The sequence below is a fragment of the Dermacentor silvarum genome, chromosome 3 (assembly GCF_013339745.2).
Source record: "Dermacentor silvarum isolate Dsil-2018 chromosome 3, BIME_Dsil_1.4, whole genome shotgun sequence".
In the NCBI taxonomy this organism is placed as follows: Eukaryota; Metazoa; Arthropoda; class Arachnida; order Ixodida; family Ixodidae; genus Dermacentor; species Dermacentor silvarum.
This window is the reverse complement of record NC_051156.1, coordinates 193,871,304-193,887,597: the sequence shown is the minus strand read 5'-3', so window position 1 is coordinate 193,887,597 and position 16,294 is coordinate 193,871,304. Positions and strand designations below refer to the sequence as shown.

Sequence of the window (16,294 nt, the reverse complement as noted above, 5' to 3'; positions counted from 1 at the left end):
AATCGCGCGAGCTGTGGCACGAGCGCGTCTCTGTGACCACGTGACGTGTGCAATAAGGCACGTGCTAGGCACACCTTTTTTAGTAAGCCCTGGAGCAGCCGTGCCTTCAGGAAAGCGTGCTCGTCTCGCACCGTGGAGGCCCGGGTTCGATTTTGATCTGGGTTAGAACCCAGACCGAACCCAGACACCTAAGACTTTCGCCTTAACAATGCGCCGGAGTGCGCAGGGCCGGCACATACTCACGCGAGGTGTTGGAGGCGGACTTCTTGATGATGGAGCCGTTGTGGCTGGCGTCCTCCTTCTTCTTGGCGCGGGACGAGGGCATGAACTTGGCGGCGCGCACCCTGAGCGAGCCGCCCGAGCGCCCCTCGTCCTGCGTCCGCGATACCAGGATGCGGGGCGCCGATGAGTCGGCCCAATTCTCGCGCAAGGCGTCTTCCGGCGACAGGTACCTGTTCTCGAACAGGTGCTGGTACACCTGCGCATGCGACTGCTCCTTGTGAACTCTCTCTTTCTCTTTCGACAGAAATGGCGAAGTTAATCGACAACTCTGCCGAAAAAAAAAAAAAAACTAGAAGCGTTTTATCCATTAATCCCACGTGAACATATGGGAGTACGATGTAAAACCCCGTATGTTCCCACAGGTTAATGACTTTTCTCTAATAATGTAAATGGTAGGCTAATGGAAAAACTAAAGATAGCTTTTTTCCAGCTAAAATGTTATCTATGACTGAGCAGTGATGTCAAGATCACGCATAAAATTTGCCCTAGACGTTTAGGTTTCATCCTGCAACTAGTGACATAAAGACCGATCGGTACGGGGAGAACGGTTGCTTTAAACACGCGAGCACGATTGACGTCACGCAAGAACGCGAACATAATTGGCTGGCGCATCTAATATTATGGGGTCATCTTGAAGAACAGCTGTTCGCCGAGTTTCTTCACCACTGGTCTACGTGGTACCTAACCGTCATCTCGAGGCAAAGTCTTCCTACAGCCACAATGATGCACAAATTATGTTTGCCTGAGTAGAGACTCTGTACTTATGTGTGCCTCGGGTGTCATTCATGAATTCGAGGCTGACAATAATACTTTTGCATGTACACTGTAATAGTGTTTCTGATGTGTGGGAAAGCCAGTCTCAAGCAGACACCAGCTACTATTTTGTTTCTTCATCTGTTTTGTTTATATTACGTACGATGCATTGCATGTTCGATACGTTATATTGTACTCTACATTCATACCACAGTTGTACGCGTGCTTACGGGTGAATCAAATTTCTTGTCATCTATGAAAATTGTGTAATTTTGTGTAATTTTGACAGAGTACATAATTATAACCACGTAATTCTTAGGTTGTCACCGAATATAGTTAAGTTAATTGACTCAAGGCTGTCAAAGCTACACTTGAATCCGCTCACCTCCAACGACACTGTAGAAACCACAAATAATACAATACGACGATCGCATCACACGAACATTCACCTGTATGCGGTGGACTAGACGCGCCACAGCAGCGCAGCCCTGTACGCATGCGCGGGTAAAAAAATGGCATTCCTCACAGTCGACTTCCCCGCTTTAAGCTATTTTGTGCGGCGAAGCCCGCCTATGAGAGACTCGACTCACGGATACGTTCTGCTAAAGCATTAGTCAAAGTTTGGTTATATGTGATAACGGACTCTGCCTCCCGATGGCTGCCTGAGTTGCACACTCCGAAGTGTTCCTTAAAGCTTGTTTTTCCTCTACAATGCGCCTCGCGCCATGGAGCACGCTTCTGTAGCGTCGGCTTCCCTAGCGCGCGACAAAGCCTTCATTCGAGCCGACTTCTCCACAATTCCAAACGTTGTGCGGAGAAGCCAGCCCTTTGTCTCACCGGCGATCGGGGCATGGGTTATCGGCTACATTAATCTTACACTGTGAACAAGCCGTAGTTCACGCCGCAGCCATCGGAGCCAGAGCTGCGTGCGGAATGCTGATGATTATTAATACGTTCATTAAAGAACTTTGGCGGGACCGGACGCTGGTGGCAAAGGCACTTAATTATTCCGTGCCAGCTGAAGTTCAGTAACCGATTGTGGTTAAGTTCAACTCATTTGTTGATGCGGCACATTGTAACTCTGGCACTGTGTGCGACTTGGGGACGCGAAAAAAGTATCGGATACGGGGCGACGCAAGCATTACACACGTACCTCTTCCATCTTTTTGTCCCACTCGCGACGCACTTTCTGTGCCTGACGCTCGGTCTGTCCCAGGTTTCCTTCGAGCAGGCGCAGCTTCTGCGTCAGCTCCTGGAGCTGTTCCTCGACCAGCTCGCGTCCCTCTGGCAGCTCGGGGATGGCCCGGGGTTGTGACTTCTTGCTCGGCTTCCGCAGCTGCCTCTGCAGGGTCTCCACCTGGGGTCAGCGAGCGTATTCTTTTAAAAAATGCATCAAAAGTACAGTCCGCGCCAATATAAAAGGGGGCACTTCGGTTGTGTTCAAATTGGGATTTATGCCCTCGTGCTGAGGAAACCGCTGCATAAAACCTTTTTTTTCTTGTTTACCTCAGCCCAGGAATAAAGAAATTTGCCGTTTTAACCCAATGTGAGCGAGAAAAAATGACGAAAATTGTACTGAATTTGTCAGCCGTGCGGCGTTCAGGCAGCCGTGTTTCCAATACAAGCCCCGTTGAAGCATTGCATAATAAAAATCAAACTGCATACAGTGGCAGTGCTGATAATGATGATAATAATTATTATATTTATTCGCTTCCCTTTTGAAGTGGTGCGGCGACAAATAGTCACTTAGACTGCTTGAGCTAATCAGGCATTACGGCATCTATTGCAGTCCACCATTTTGCCTATGTCTCGTTGATCTTCTCACTCCTCATTAAAACCTATAACTGTATTACGGAGTTATCTATGCCTGTTATGACCCCGTCTCTATTAATCGCTTCCCTGCATTTTTTCCCCTCAGCAACGCTTGAAACGACTTTTGCTTATCTCGACCGCCGAACAGATAACGCTTCTTCTATCCGTTTAGAAATCCAGCGCTACTGGAAGGCCGAAGTTCTTTGCGATTGTTGCTGGGTGAAATATCTTGGCAGACAACATTCACAAGTGTCACCATCTAGTGTCAAAAGTAGAACAAGAAGCGCGGTCACGGATACAGTGGCCATTGATTCACACTTCGAGCTATGCTTCCTCAAGACAATTATATTCGCCACCAGCTATATTAGGACTAATTACGGCGTTGACTGTGCTCGTAAGCGGTAAAGAAAAGGTTAAACGGAAATTTGTTGTTCCCTTTCACATTGGCGGTGTTCCTACATTCCATAAAAAAAATGAGGCGAGGGTCAAAGGCAATATAAGTTGCTTTGAACTTTGTTACCAGAACTTGGATAACATTCTTGCGCAAGCAGACAGGTACAAAAGGGAAACGTAGACACCACAACGCGCTATCAACAATTTAGTCTTGAGGAAGTAACACTCAATGCGAAACCGAGTCACTCCTAGTCAACCGCGTCATACGGCTCCTTCCAAAAAGACCGTTTCTTCATCGAGCAGGTCAACGGACGCAGCACTAACGCACGTTTCACCATACCGCCTGATAGCCTGTGCTTCTATCATTTCAAGCACGTACTTATCTCTGTGTCTGGCAAGAGCAGCGCAATCATTAAAGAAAGGCGCGCATCCGCACTCTTGACAATGGACAGACAGATGACCGTCGGGGTGATTCCCTACATTTAAACTATGTTCTCTTAAGCGGTGATTAAGGCACCATCCAGATTTTCCTATGTATTTCCTACCACATGACAATGACATGTCGTACACAACTGCCTCTACACGATCAACGAAACTGGTTTCGATGCCTCTTCCGACAACCAGGGACAATTTTGCGGCAAGTCTTGGTCTACCGACACACTCTGCTCAGCTTATCAGGTGCCGAGAAAACTACCCTCGTTTTTACCCGTCCACTATTCATCTTAAGAAAGCGGGCCTTCCTGTGCACCTAGGGCACAGCGTCAACTATTCGTTTAACTGGTACTTTTCATTTTCTGTATTCTGATTCTCATTTTCTCTATAGGATCTCTTTAGGAAACCCTCTGCTACAGATACATGCAAGGTCTTCGGTTAGCTTGCTACGGACAAACATTCGGATTGTTTCTTTACGTTTGTATGGAACTGATGATGCCACGACTTCTTGATGATATTACCAAGACATGTTAGACATACCCCTTGTTGTCAGTTTGGAAGGAGCTGAATTGCAGGGTAACCTGACTTTATTGGCCCTGGGTTGAGGCAATAAGCTATCGTAGTGTCTGCGTCTCCCTTTTGTCCCTGTCTCCTTGCGCAAAAATGTTATCCAAGTGTGAATATCAACACACCCAACACACCACAGTGCTTCGTTATCAGCAGTTCAGCAGACTTGGCGAACTGGTTGACTTAGTATATCGATTTCAGAGCAGTTAGGGGCTCCTTAAAACCAACGGTGTTAGACGTCCTTTCTTAATTCGTTTTCTTCAACTTGTCGGGTTAATAGAGGCGCACGATTAGATTTCAATTAGAGGAGCCTCGTGAGCTCGCGGGTGATACCTGACTCTGAGAAAATAAACAGCGTATGTGTAGTCCCTTACGGAGGAATAGCTGCAGTAACGTCAATACGAACGCAGTTAGCTAGCTATTCGGCGGCAAAAAGTGGGCTTTATGGTTTATATGTTCTTTCTTTTCAATAATAAGCCGGGGTTGTCAAAACATTGGAACATCTGACTTCGACCAGCACTGGAAAGTTACTAACTCGTTCGGGAGTCAACGTCTCCTTCGGATGTACTCATGCGCAGTTTCCGCGGGCGTTAGTAGATTTTGTGTTTAGTCTAGCCTGGACCACCGCGAGCTGTGTGAAAGTGTGAAAATGAACATTCAGAAAGAGTCAAAAGTACGGTGATACAAAGTGCAGAGAGCTAGGCCTCAGCTACGTTCATCTAGCCAGCTACTCTACGCTGGGAGAAGGGGAAGAGGGAAAGAAAGAGGGGCATGATGGGTGCCGATGACGACAGAAGGAAGATGCAAAACACATAACAAGCAAGTCTACTCAAAGCTTAGTGTACAGGCCGGTACTTTTTAAAAAGTCAAGTAAGGCCTACACGGCCCAAAAACTAGATTTTCAGTCCCGCCAAGGACCCACTATAACGTCCTCTGACAGCAGTTGGCTGTCGAGGCACACAAGATCACCAGTCAACAGTTCAGTCGCTCTTTCACGCACTGAGGGCAATCCCACAGTTCATGTCCTGTATTCTCATGCACCTGGCGCAGGTTGCAGTCCAGAGACTCGGTGCATCGCATTAAGTGGGCTTACCCACGTGCGAACGCCACCTACAGCCGTATTTTTCTGGTTTTATCTTGTCTATGCTCCTCCATTATGTAATACCCCAGCAGTGGCCTATAATGGTTAATAAATGATGATTATGATGACGTCTGTGCAGAAGAGTACCACAGCAGCGCTAAATTTTTGTTGATAGGGTAAATTTTGTTGCGGTTCAATCTATGGAGTCGTCTGTGGCAATTTCTCGGATGGTCCCAGTGCTTTTATGCAGCATTTCGTGCAGTACTTGAGAGAAGGTAGTTGGCCTCCCCCTCTTGAAAATTAAATTGTAAGCAATGATCTGAACCATCAAATTTGGATTGCATAGTGGCTCCACATTCTATGGCGCATTAGACGAACAGGAAAACACCTTTTAAAGACAAACAATGCTTTAAAGGTCATTGATGCTTCCTTAGCGGAAAAGCAGATGTATTGTTCGTCGGCGCCCAAACGAAACCACCAGCGAAGTAATCGTACAGTTAAAGATTCCATGAGGCTTTTACGCATTTGAAGTTATTTTCTGAAACAAGAGTCCACAAATGTCGTTAGGATTAGATATTGCGTATTTTGAAACGCAGCGAACTTTTTTTTAATTTTTATTGAACCACCACTTGTGTGGTATCTAGCAGGCCATGCCGAATACCCTGATGTCAATGAGCAGCTGGTGCAGGATTTTGAAGACGGCATCGACACCAGTCTCGTTCTCGCTTCCTTCAAGCCTCAACTAACAGAACAGACCTGCACATTAGCATAGTTCTAGAAGTGTCATTTTACGAGCTAGATTAACGAAGTATTTCTGTTTAACAATATTTTCAACGTTCCACAAGAAGAATACTCAATAAACATTCACAGGTCAGGTTTGAATCCCTACCGCGCTGCTTGTAGAGCTATCCCGTCTTCTTTCTTTAATACTCCTGGCCGATTGGTGACCATAAGGCTTTGCTATGAATTGAACGTTCAAACATGACTAGAGGCTGCTCATGCTTGGCAAAGGTCATGCGCAGAGTCCACATTACTCGTGACGTCTGTACATTTGCAACGTTGTGTCGCGTTCCTAGCACATAGCAACAACGTGGAATGTTCCTAGTACATAGTGACACATGTGGGAGGTTTTCCTTATTAACAGCGGAGCTGATGTAGGTCGAGGCTGCGCCGTCCGTCTGCACGCCGATGTCACGCAGGGGGCAGGTTCCCAGACCCACGGCTAGGGGCGCTGCGTTCAGTCTGAGCGCACGCCGGGGGAGGGAGAGGGGGAGCGCGCGCCCTTTCTCGCCATGGATTCGAGCACGGGAATCGGCAGCGAAACGGTGGCGGCAGGAGGCTAACCCGGAGCTACGCATGAAAGAAACGCAATTCAAGCGTACTTGGAGGAAAGCGAACCCTGATTTCTCCCAGCAAGAGGCAGAACAAAGACGCAAGCGCCGAGAGATGCCTTTGAGCAACGGTGCAAGGGATTTCCTCGAGCGGGAATTAGCAGGGAATGTTAAGCAGTAAAAGTCAAAACATGACCCATAATCACACGGAAACCACTGGAAAACAAACATAATCACAGAAACTCACAAACAATCACAGAAACCCACAGAAATCCACAGGTAATCACAGAAAATCACACAATATCACAGAGAAACACGAGAGAACCACAGCTCCACTGTTTCAGCAGATTTCACATTGGGTGAACTGGGTTTACTTCTCATGTAATTCTTTTCTACCCAAACTTTCCCTCTTTATTAGTGTACAGCGATCTATTATTAGCAACAGTTTTGGGGGCACTTAAGAACCCAAACTACCCATTTTGTCTCTGGTGACAAAGAGCAACAGACTCTTTTGCACACATTCACTCGTTTACCGAACGGCGTGTGTCTCTTACTCTCCTTTGACTCTCATCTGTGCCTTCATTTACTACTGCGCGGGACTTCTTTATGATATTTCACTCTCTACGGTTTGTTTAAGCGTTTTTCTGTGGCGTTTAGGTTCGGTAAAAGTTCGCATACCAACACGCCCAACACATAGCAGTGTTATACAGTTTCCTTTGACCGCGTAGGGAAGTAGCCGCTGCTATAGAATAAAGGCGCCACAATTTTAGCCACGCGTAAAGTACAAGCTCGAGTGTTAATAAGCCTGTCCAGCGTTATTTTGCAGTCGAAGCGGCCAGCCAACTCGATCCAGTTGCATGTAAAAGCCGTAACCTCTCTTGTTTTTCTAGTATTTTTATTACGTGTCTAGAACCGTTCAAGCCATCTTATTTATTAGACGGCGCCCTATTACAGTTAGTTCTGTCCTCTTGCGTTTCCAGGGACTAAATTGGCTCGAGACAGGCGCGGTATAAAGGTTCCGCCGCATCCATCTTATGTAAAATCACCGCCATTGCTTTCGCTCGTCCATGCCCATCCGTTCAAGTTAAATTACCACCGCGGGAAGATTGTGCCTTGACGTGCTTTTATTTTCTTTACTGTTTATTACTTACAGAGCACGAGACTCCCGAAAGTTTGAGATGCAAAGTACACCTAAAGGTTTAGCGTTACACCCGAATATAAATGACTATATAAAAAAAAAGAAATAAAAGAAGGACTGTGTGTCGTAAAATACCCACGGCGAATCAATCAAGGCGGTTCAAGTCGCAGCCCGGAAATTTTCGGACGGGTTAGCCAAAGAGCGGCTTAGGTTGCGGTGCACCGTCTAAACACACGCACACGTACACAGGCGCGCGCGCACACACACACAAACTATAATAACGATGCAGGTCCAACGCACTTGTTGGCATCTAAGTGAACGGAACCTCAATAATAAGCGCTTCATTAAATGCTAGCCAACTAACGGCGATACGTACAAATGGGTTTATTTTGATCCTATGCAACGTTTAATCTCATGCAGTGCTGGTCTTTCTGCGCTGCATAAGTCTCAACCTAAATGCCCATGAATGTTTATGTTTATGCACTATACCGTTCACCATTAAAAGCTATGCCGAAACAGAAACACCAAATCAGGCGGATACATCGGGCGAGATGTCGACGTCGCGACGTGACGAGTGCGATCACGGTGAATGCATGATGCTAGTCGAGGGAGAGAGATGATAGAAAAGCGTTCATTTGTAATTGGGGGGAGAGGAGGGCTTCTTCCTCGTATAGGTTGGAGCCCTTAGTTAAGAGCCCTATTGGCGCGAGCCACTCCGCGTGTCCCCTGGTGAGCGATCGCTGCTCCTGGCGGTCGCAGCTCGAAGTTTGACGCGGGGATACAGAAGGCGTAAGGGAAAGATACTTGTACCTGTCAGTCCGTGAACATTCGCAATCGTTAAAAACCCACTGGGAGTTTACCCCCCCCCCCCCCACACACACACACACGCACACGCACACGCACACGCACACGCACACACAAACACACACACACACACACACACACACACACACACACACACACACACACACAAACGAAAACAGAAGGAAATAAGAAAATACGGGGGCGCTATTTTTTCTTTTTTCCGCGGGCATATAAGTTCGCTTAAATTCGCTTTTCAAATTTCTGTGTAAAGCGTGTATGTGCGAAACGCCACGGGCCGGTGGGACATTTCGCCCGCACGCACCAGCTTTAATTGCCTTCTCCATTTGCTCCTACCGCCTTTCTATTTCCTTTCACTGGCATATTTTGCTTGCGATAGCGAATTACAGCGTTTACACAGGTGCGTGTCACCTTGTCTGAAGCCTCTTGCATGTCATGTGTATAATAGCGCAAAAACAAAACAAATGATAAGGGAAAATAAGAAAGATATGCAAGGGTGTGCACTGTGCACCGGAACCTTGGGAGCAACGTTAGTCACTTGACGAGTGCGTTCTAGATGGCGCCACAGTGCCACGCTGCGCAAAACGCACGGGCCTCACCAAAGCGAGCAACACTTGCAAAAAGCACGCGTGGTATTGCATTTCAACAATAAAGCTGTTGAATGTAACAGGACAGCAGCATAAACGCGGCAGAATTTCTATCTCGACCTTTGTAAGGTTGTATCTGAGGATTTGGTACATTGCTAGCGAAGGTTTGTCAAATTGCACCGGAATAAGCGTCGATTCATGAATAAGAGCGCGTTTGTTGGCGGTAGCGTTGTGCAAGAGAGACCTGGGACCAGGGGCGTAGCCAGGGGGGATGTTTCGGTGTCAGAACACCCCCCGAAATTTTCTGAGCGCCTTGTGTGGAAACAAAAATGGAAGAAGAGCGATGATCAGCCCACCTCCGCGGCACAGGCGGCTTCCCTTTGCCCGCCGCCTGTGCATCCAAACATCCACCGTTTGCTGCAGATTCTGGCCACATTGCCCGTCAGCACCGAAGGCTCAAGTCTAATCTCAGAGCTACAACATCGCAGAAGGGGTTGCTGGGTTGTGCACTTAACCTCCACTGGGATATTGTTGCCAGTCCAGAAACTGTCCTTTCACGCATCTTTCCGTCGACCGCCGGCGGCTTCAGCTAAATGTGTAGCCTGAACGCGAGCAGATAGACTCCGTTCCGTTTTTTTTTTTTTGTCCCTTATAGATGTGAAGGTGAACGAACGGTCTTATGTAATGTTCAGATTCTAACTGAGGAACTCACAGAAGTTTCATGTATTGCCGCGACCATATTTTAGTCGCGTTCTTTTTCCTCGCCCGACAGTTCCGCATTGAATTTCAAACAGTGGTCCTTATTTTTGTGCTTCGCTAATTATTCAGGAATGGTCTGCTACGTTTGTGTTCTTTTTCTTACAAGTGTTTTCTTGTGAGAAAATAAATGTTCTGTATGAATCACGTCCGTGGATTCCTGTGTGGACTGACATTTTTATGCAGATATTACAGTAAGAGAAAGAACTATACCCTTCGACTTTATTAAAGCAGAAAATTTACAAAGACATCGTTTCGGTGCAAGCTCTCTTTTTATTTTTCTGCCGGCGGCGTATAACGCCCCACGAAAAATATTTCTGGCTGCGCCACTGCCTGGGGTCGCTTGCACGCACATTTAATAACGAAAATAATAACGAACATAAGAACGCGTTCTAGTGTGAACGAGGAGTTGTCGAGGGAACATTTAAGAACCAGTCTTAAAATCGTTATCATTTTCGTTATTGCTATCGCAACTTCTTTCAGACGCAGTTTCGGGCGAGGAGGCTGTTTCCCCCTTTAAAGCCTTTAGAGCTGATTGCTGTAATGACGTGTTACCCCAAGGCCCAAGGCAACCTTTTTTTATGCTGAAAGGACAATCACTGAGGCGATTTACTGTCGTCCTCAAGGCACACATTTGCTGTTGAGAATGTGTTCTACGTACTCCCGCGAATTGCTGCTGAACGTTTAGTAAGGCATAACCTCCATTGCTTAAAGTGACATTGTATCTGTGCAGTAACGCTTAGCATTTATTTGGTCTTAATTAAATACTGATAGCAGTATTCAGGCATAAGCTTTCTTGGGCGAGCACCCCAGCCTTGTCCCGCAAAACGTGTAATGCCTGGTATCTGCACAAAAATGCGTAACTTGCAAAGTTATGACATTTAATCGTTCATCATCATCATCATCATCATCAGCCTATATTTATGTCCACTGCAGGACGAAGGCCTCTCCCTGCGATCTCCAATTACCCCTGTCTTGCGCTAGCGTATTCCAACTTGCGCCTGCGAATTTCCTAACCTCATCATCCCACCTGACTTTCTGCCGTCCTCGACTGCGCTTCCCTTCTCTTGGTATCCATTCTGTAACCCTAATGGTCCACCGGTTATCCATCCTACGCATTACATGGCCTGCCCAGCTCCATTTCTTCCGCTTAATGTCAACTAGAATATCGTCTACCCCCGTTTGTTCTCTGATCCACACCGCTCTCTTCCTGTCTCTCAACGTTACTCCTAAGATTTTTCGTTCCATTGCTCTTTGTGCGGTCCTTAACTTGTTCTCGAGCTTCTTTGTTAACCTCCAAGTTTCTGTCCCGTATGTTAGCACCGGTAGAATGCAATGATTGTACACTTTTCTTTTCAACGACAGTGGTAAGCTCCCAGTCAGGATTTGGCAATGCCTGCCGTATGCACTCCAACCCAATTTTATTCTTCTGTAAATTTCTTTCTCATGATCAGGGTCCCCTGTGAGTAATTGACCTAGATAAACATATTCCTTTACAGATTCTAGAGGCTGATGGGCGATCCTGAATTCTTGTTCCCTTGCCAGGCTATTGAACATTATCTTTGTCTTCTGCATATTCATCTTCAACCCAATTCTTGCACTTTCTCGATGAAGGTCCTCAATCATATGTTGTAATTCCTCTCCATTGTTGCTCAATAGGACAATGTCATCTGCAAACCGAAGGTTGCTGAGATATTCGCCATCGATCCTCACTCCTAATCCTTCCCAGTCTAAGAGCTTGAATACTTCTTCTAAGCATGCAGTGAATAGCATTGGAGAGATTGTGTCTCCTTGCCTGACCCCTTTCTTGATAGGTATCTTTCTACTTTTCTTGTGGAGAACCAAGGTAGCTGTGGAATCCTTGTAGATATTTGCCAAGATATTCACGTATGCCTCCTCCACTCCTTGATTACGCAATGCCTCTATGACTGCTGATATCTCTACTGAATCGAATGCCTTTTCATAATCTATGAAAGCCATATAGAGAGGTTGATTGTACTCCGCAGATTTCTCGATTACCTGATTGATGGCATGGATATGGTCCATCGTAGAATACCCCTTCCTGAAGCCAGCCTGTTCTCTTGGTTGACTGAAGTCAAGTGTTGTCCTGATTCTATTGGAAATTATCTTGGTGAATATTTTATACAATACTGAAAGCAAGCTAATGGGTCTGTAATTCTTCAATTCTTTAACGTCTCCCTTCTTATGGATAAGTATAATATTGGCGTTCTTCCAGCTCTCTGGTACACTTGAAGTTGTGAGGCATTGCGTATAAAGGGCCGCAAGCTTTTCAAGCATGATATCTCCTCCATCTTTGATTAAATCTACTGTTATTCCATCTTCTCCAGGCGCTTTTCCCCTGGTCATATCTTTCAAGGCCCTTCTAACTTCATCGCTAGTTATAGAAGGAGCTTCTGTATCCGGTTCATCACTATTTCGAATGGAAGAAGCTTGGCTGTTTTGGCTACTGTACAGGTCAGTATAGAATTCTTCTGCTGTTTTTACTATGTCATCGAAATTGCTGATGATATTACCATGCTTATCTTTCAGTGCATACATCTTGCCTTGTCCTATGCCTAGTTTTCTTCTTACTGATTTCATGCTGCGTCCATATTTTACGGCTTCCTCAATTTTTCCCACGTTATAATTTCGAATATCCCTTACTTTCTTCTTGTTGATCAGTTTTGACAGTTCAGCGAATTCTATCTGATCTCTTGAGTTGGACACTTTCATGTTTTGTCGTTTCTTTATTAGGTCCTTTGTTTCTTGGGAGAGCTTCCCTACAGGTTGCTTTGGTGCCTTACCTCCCACTTCAATTGCTGCTTCTGAGATCAGCCTAGTTACGGTTTCATTCATTAGCTCTATGTTATCTTCATCTTCCTGTTCTAAAGCTGCATATTTGTTTGCGAGCACCAGCCTGAATTGGTCTGCTTTTACCCTTACTGCCTCTAGGTTGGCCTGTTTCCTCTTGACTAATTTCACTCTCTCTCTCTTCAAATTGAGAGAAATCCTAGACTTAACTAACCTATGGTCACTGCACCTAACCTTACCTAACACTTCTACATCCTGCACTATGCTTGGATCGGCAGAGAGTATGAAATCTATTTCATTCCTTGTTTCTCCATTAGGGCTTTTCCAGGTCCACTTCCTGTTGCTGCGCTTCCTGAAGAAGGTATTCATTATTCGGAGCCTATTCCTTTCCGCGAATTCTACTAACATCTCTCCTCTTGCATTCCTAGAATCAATGCCGTAGTTGCCAATGGCTTGCTCACCAACCTGCTTTTTCCCCACTTTTGCATTGAAGTCGCCCATGACTAAAGTATACTGAGTTTGCACCTTTCTCATTGCTAGTTCAACATCTTCATAAAACTGTTCTATTTCTTCATCATCGTGACTAGAGGTTGGGGCATAGGCTTGTACTACCTTCATTTTGTACCTGCTATTCAGCTTTATTACGACGACTGCTACCCTTTCATTAATGCTGTAGAATTCATCAATGTTGCCCGCTATGTTGTTATGCACTAGAAATCCTACCCCGGATTCTTTCTTATCTGGAAGACCTCTGTAGCAGAGGACGTGGCCGTTAGTCAGTACTGTGTAAGCCTCACCAGTTCTTCTAACCTCACTAAGGCCAATAATATCCCAGGAAATGCCTGATAATTCTTCAAATAGTCCTGCTAAGCTAGCCTCACTCGAGAGGGTGCGCGTGTTGAACGTTGCCAGGTTCAGTTTCCATTGGCGGCCTGCCTTGACCCAGAGATTCTTAGCACCCTCTGCCGCGTAGCAGGTCTGACCGCCGCCTTGGTCAGGTGCTCCGCAGCCACTGGGAACTGAGGGCCATGGGTTAATTTAATCGTTATGATTGTATAAATGTAGATGATTGGTAGCTTTTTTAAGCGATCAGGAACAATTTAAAAAATGTGGTTGATCCCTCTTATATAGGAATCGGTATAGAACACGAAAGTGAAACGTGTCTTCACAGAAGTAGTGTAATGTTTATTGCACATTGATATATAATGTCTATTGGTGTTTTGTGGCTAAAGCGCCCTTAGGCGTTGATGCACCCACGCTGACGCCTGGTGGCACGTCTCCTCCATGACGACTACCAACGTCGATGACCATGAGCAACCGTCGTGCATATGGAAGCTGCACTACACTGCACACGCTAGCACAACGCGAAAGACGAAACACGTAACTGACACACTAATACAACGCGCAAGACAAAGCACGTAACTGAATCGTCACCGAGTCAAATCAGCGCGTACAGCGCGTCGTAATTGCAGCCTCCGCGATCAACTTCAGAAACATTTTCAGAGCTAATTGCGGAGGCCACGCTCCGCTGTGCTGAGTACGGTGAACGCCACCTAGGTGGCGTTGGTAGTGCTTCTTGATGCCAGCGTCCCTTCGAATGCTGGCATCGAGGCGTCGTAGTGCTGAGACCACCGAAGCGTTCACTGTCGGTGCGCGTTAGTGTCATAATGCAGTACTTCTCTTTTCTGCTCGTAGGCGGCGGCACCGCCCCGAGCAAGAGCGCGGGTACACGGAGGAATGTTAGATATATAAGGCGCGTCTGTGTAGCTCTCTGCAAATGCGTTTGTGGCGCAATGGGTTAAACGCTCGGCGATCTATCGTCGCGGACCGAGAGGTCGTGGGTTCGATTTCCAAATTTTGCATGTTTGTGGAACTTTTTCTTCTGGTTTCTTTCTTTGTATTATGTTCTATGACGTATTTCCGTGACGGAAATACGTCAGTGAAGTCTTGGTGGACCCCGGCATAAAACACTTTCGTGTTAAAAATAAAAAAAAATAAAATAGAAAGAGAATACCTATATCCTAATGATCGCCTTTGATGCTGGGACATGCAAGTTGCATATCACGATGACTGAATAATGATATAAGTTTCGCTCGCATCTACGGAAACACGGATGCATTTAATTTGTTGGCTTTGCTAAAATCCATCCGCCTGTGGAATTCCCTCCCTGACAACACTGTCATGCAAACGGAGAGAAATAAATTCAGGAAACTCCTGGACTTGCAGTTTCTGTCCTAAAAATGTGTCATTCTGTATGCCATCGCCTCTATTTCTATGTAACGTCGTCACGCTGACTTTTGGTTCCCTTTCATGCGTTAAACTAAACTTTTCTTACGCGGTGTTTGATTATGTGCGCGAACAATGTGCTTGGTAAAATTTATCCTGTATTTCGTACACTACCCTGAACTGTTATTTCGGTTTATCTGTGTATTGTCAGTATTGTTTTTTATCCTTCATACTTTGAACTACACATTTTCTTACACGATGCTCGATATGTGCCCGAGCAATTTGCGTGATAAAATTTAACCGATGTTTTGTTACGCTACCGCATTTTCTTCATTTGTAGCCCTGTTTTGTGACGATGATTTCTACTCATTTTTGTGGTCTTGGAGTGTCGGTATTCACGTGTAAAACTGTCCTGCAGTGATGCACCCCTTACTCAATGCTCCTCATAGGGCCTGTAAGGTATTTTGAAATAAGTAGATAGGGCTCCTGAGAAAATGAATTAGGAAGCTTATAATAGGGGTGGGCCAACTAAATTTGGGGGTGGGTCAACTTGAAATTTGGGGTTGGGTCATCTTGAAATTTGAAGGTGGGCCAACTGAAATTTAGATGTGGGCCAACTTGAAATTTGAGGGCGGGTCAACTTAAATTTACGGATCGGCCATGTTGAAATCTGGGGTCGAGCCAACTGAAATTTGGGGGTTGGCCAAGTTGAAATTTGGGTGTAGGCCTATTTGAGATTTTCCGGTGGCCCAATGTCCAATTGAATGCTTCTGAGCTTCCTTCAAGTTATGAACGCCTCGCGGGCAAGCGAGCACGTTTAAAATGCTCGGCGCGTTTTCATTAGGCCTTACCGAGGCGCAGTCAAGACGTAGGCGAGAGCTTGTGTAGACAAGGAACGCACCCATTAACACAGGCTTGCGAGAGCGATAGCGATGGTGACGTGGCGTCGCGGCGATGCACTCTCCCCTCACGCAACGCATCACGCACTATTGAGGCTGGTGTACCCTTTCCCCTTGCGCCTCGGTCGCGACGCGCTCGTGCCCAGCATTCCGGCTCAATTGATACAAAAAATTAAATTATGGGGTTTTACGTGCCAAAACCAGTTCTGATTATGAGGCACGCCATAGTGGGGACTCCGGAAATTTGGACCACCTGGGGTTCTTTAACGTGCACCTAAATCTAGCTCAATTGATACAATTGCATTGAAAAGGTCGGATGCATGCGGCGCTAAAACCTGAAACTTCTCTAATAAATCCTAAGCCCTCTTTGCCACCGCAAAGGCCATGGGCACAAGTGCATAAGC

General features: G+C 46.0%; 1 protein-coding gene across 3 annotated transcripts in view; it reads right to left on the bottom strand.

Annotated features, from left to right (window-relative positions):
• The window catches only part of LOC119446386 (uncharacterized), a 261,982-nt gene that overhangs the window by 8,656 nt on the left and 237,032 nt on the right, over nucleotides 1-16,294 (bottom strand). For all 3 annotated transcript variants that reach the window (XM_049664106.1, XM_049664105.1, XM_037710809.2), the window contains exons 7-8: nucleotides 2,189-2,392; nucleotides 244-478 (exon numbers count right to left, since the gene is read on the bottom strand). In XM_049664106.1, coding sequence (XP_049520063.1) covers nucleotides 244-478; nucleotides 2,189-2,392 — 439 coding nt within the window. The remainder of the gene's footprint in view (nucleotides 1-243; nucleotides 479-2,188; nucleotides 2,393-16,294) is intronic.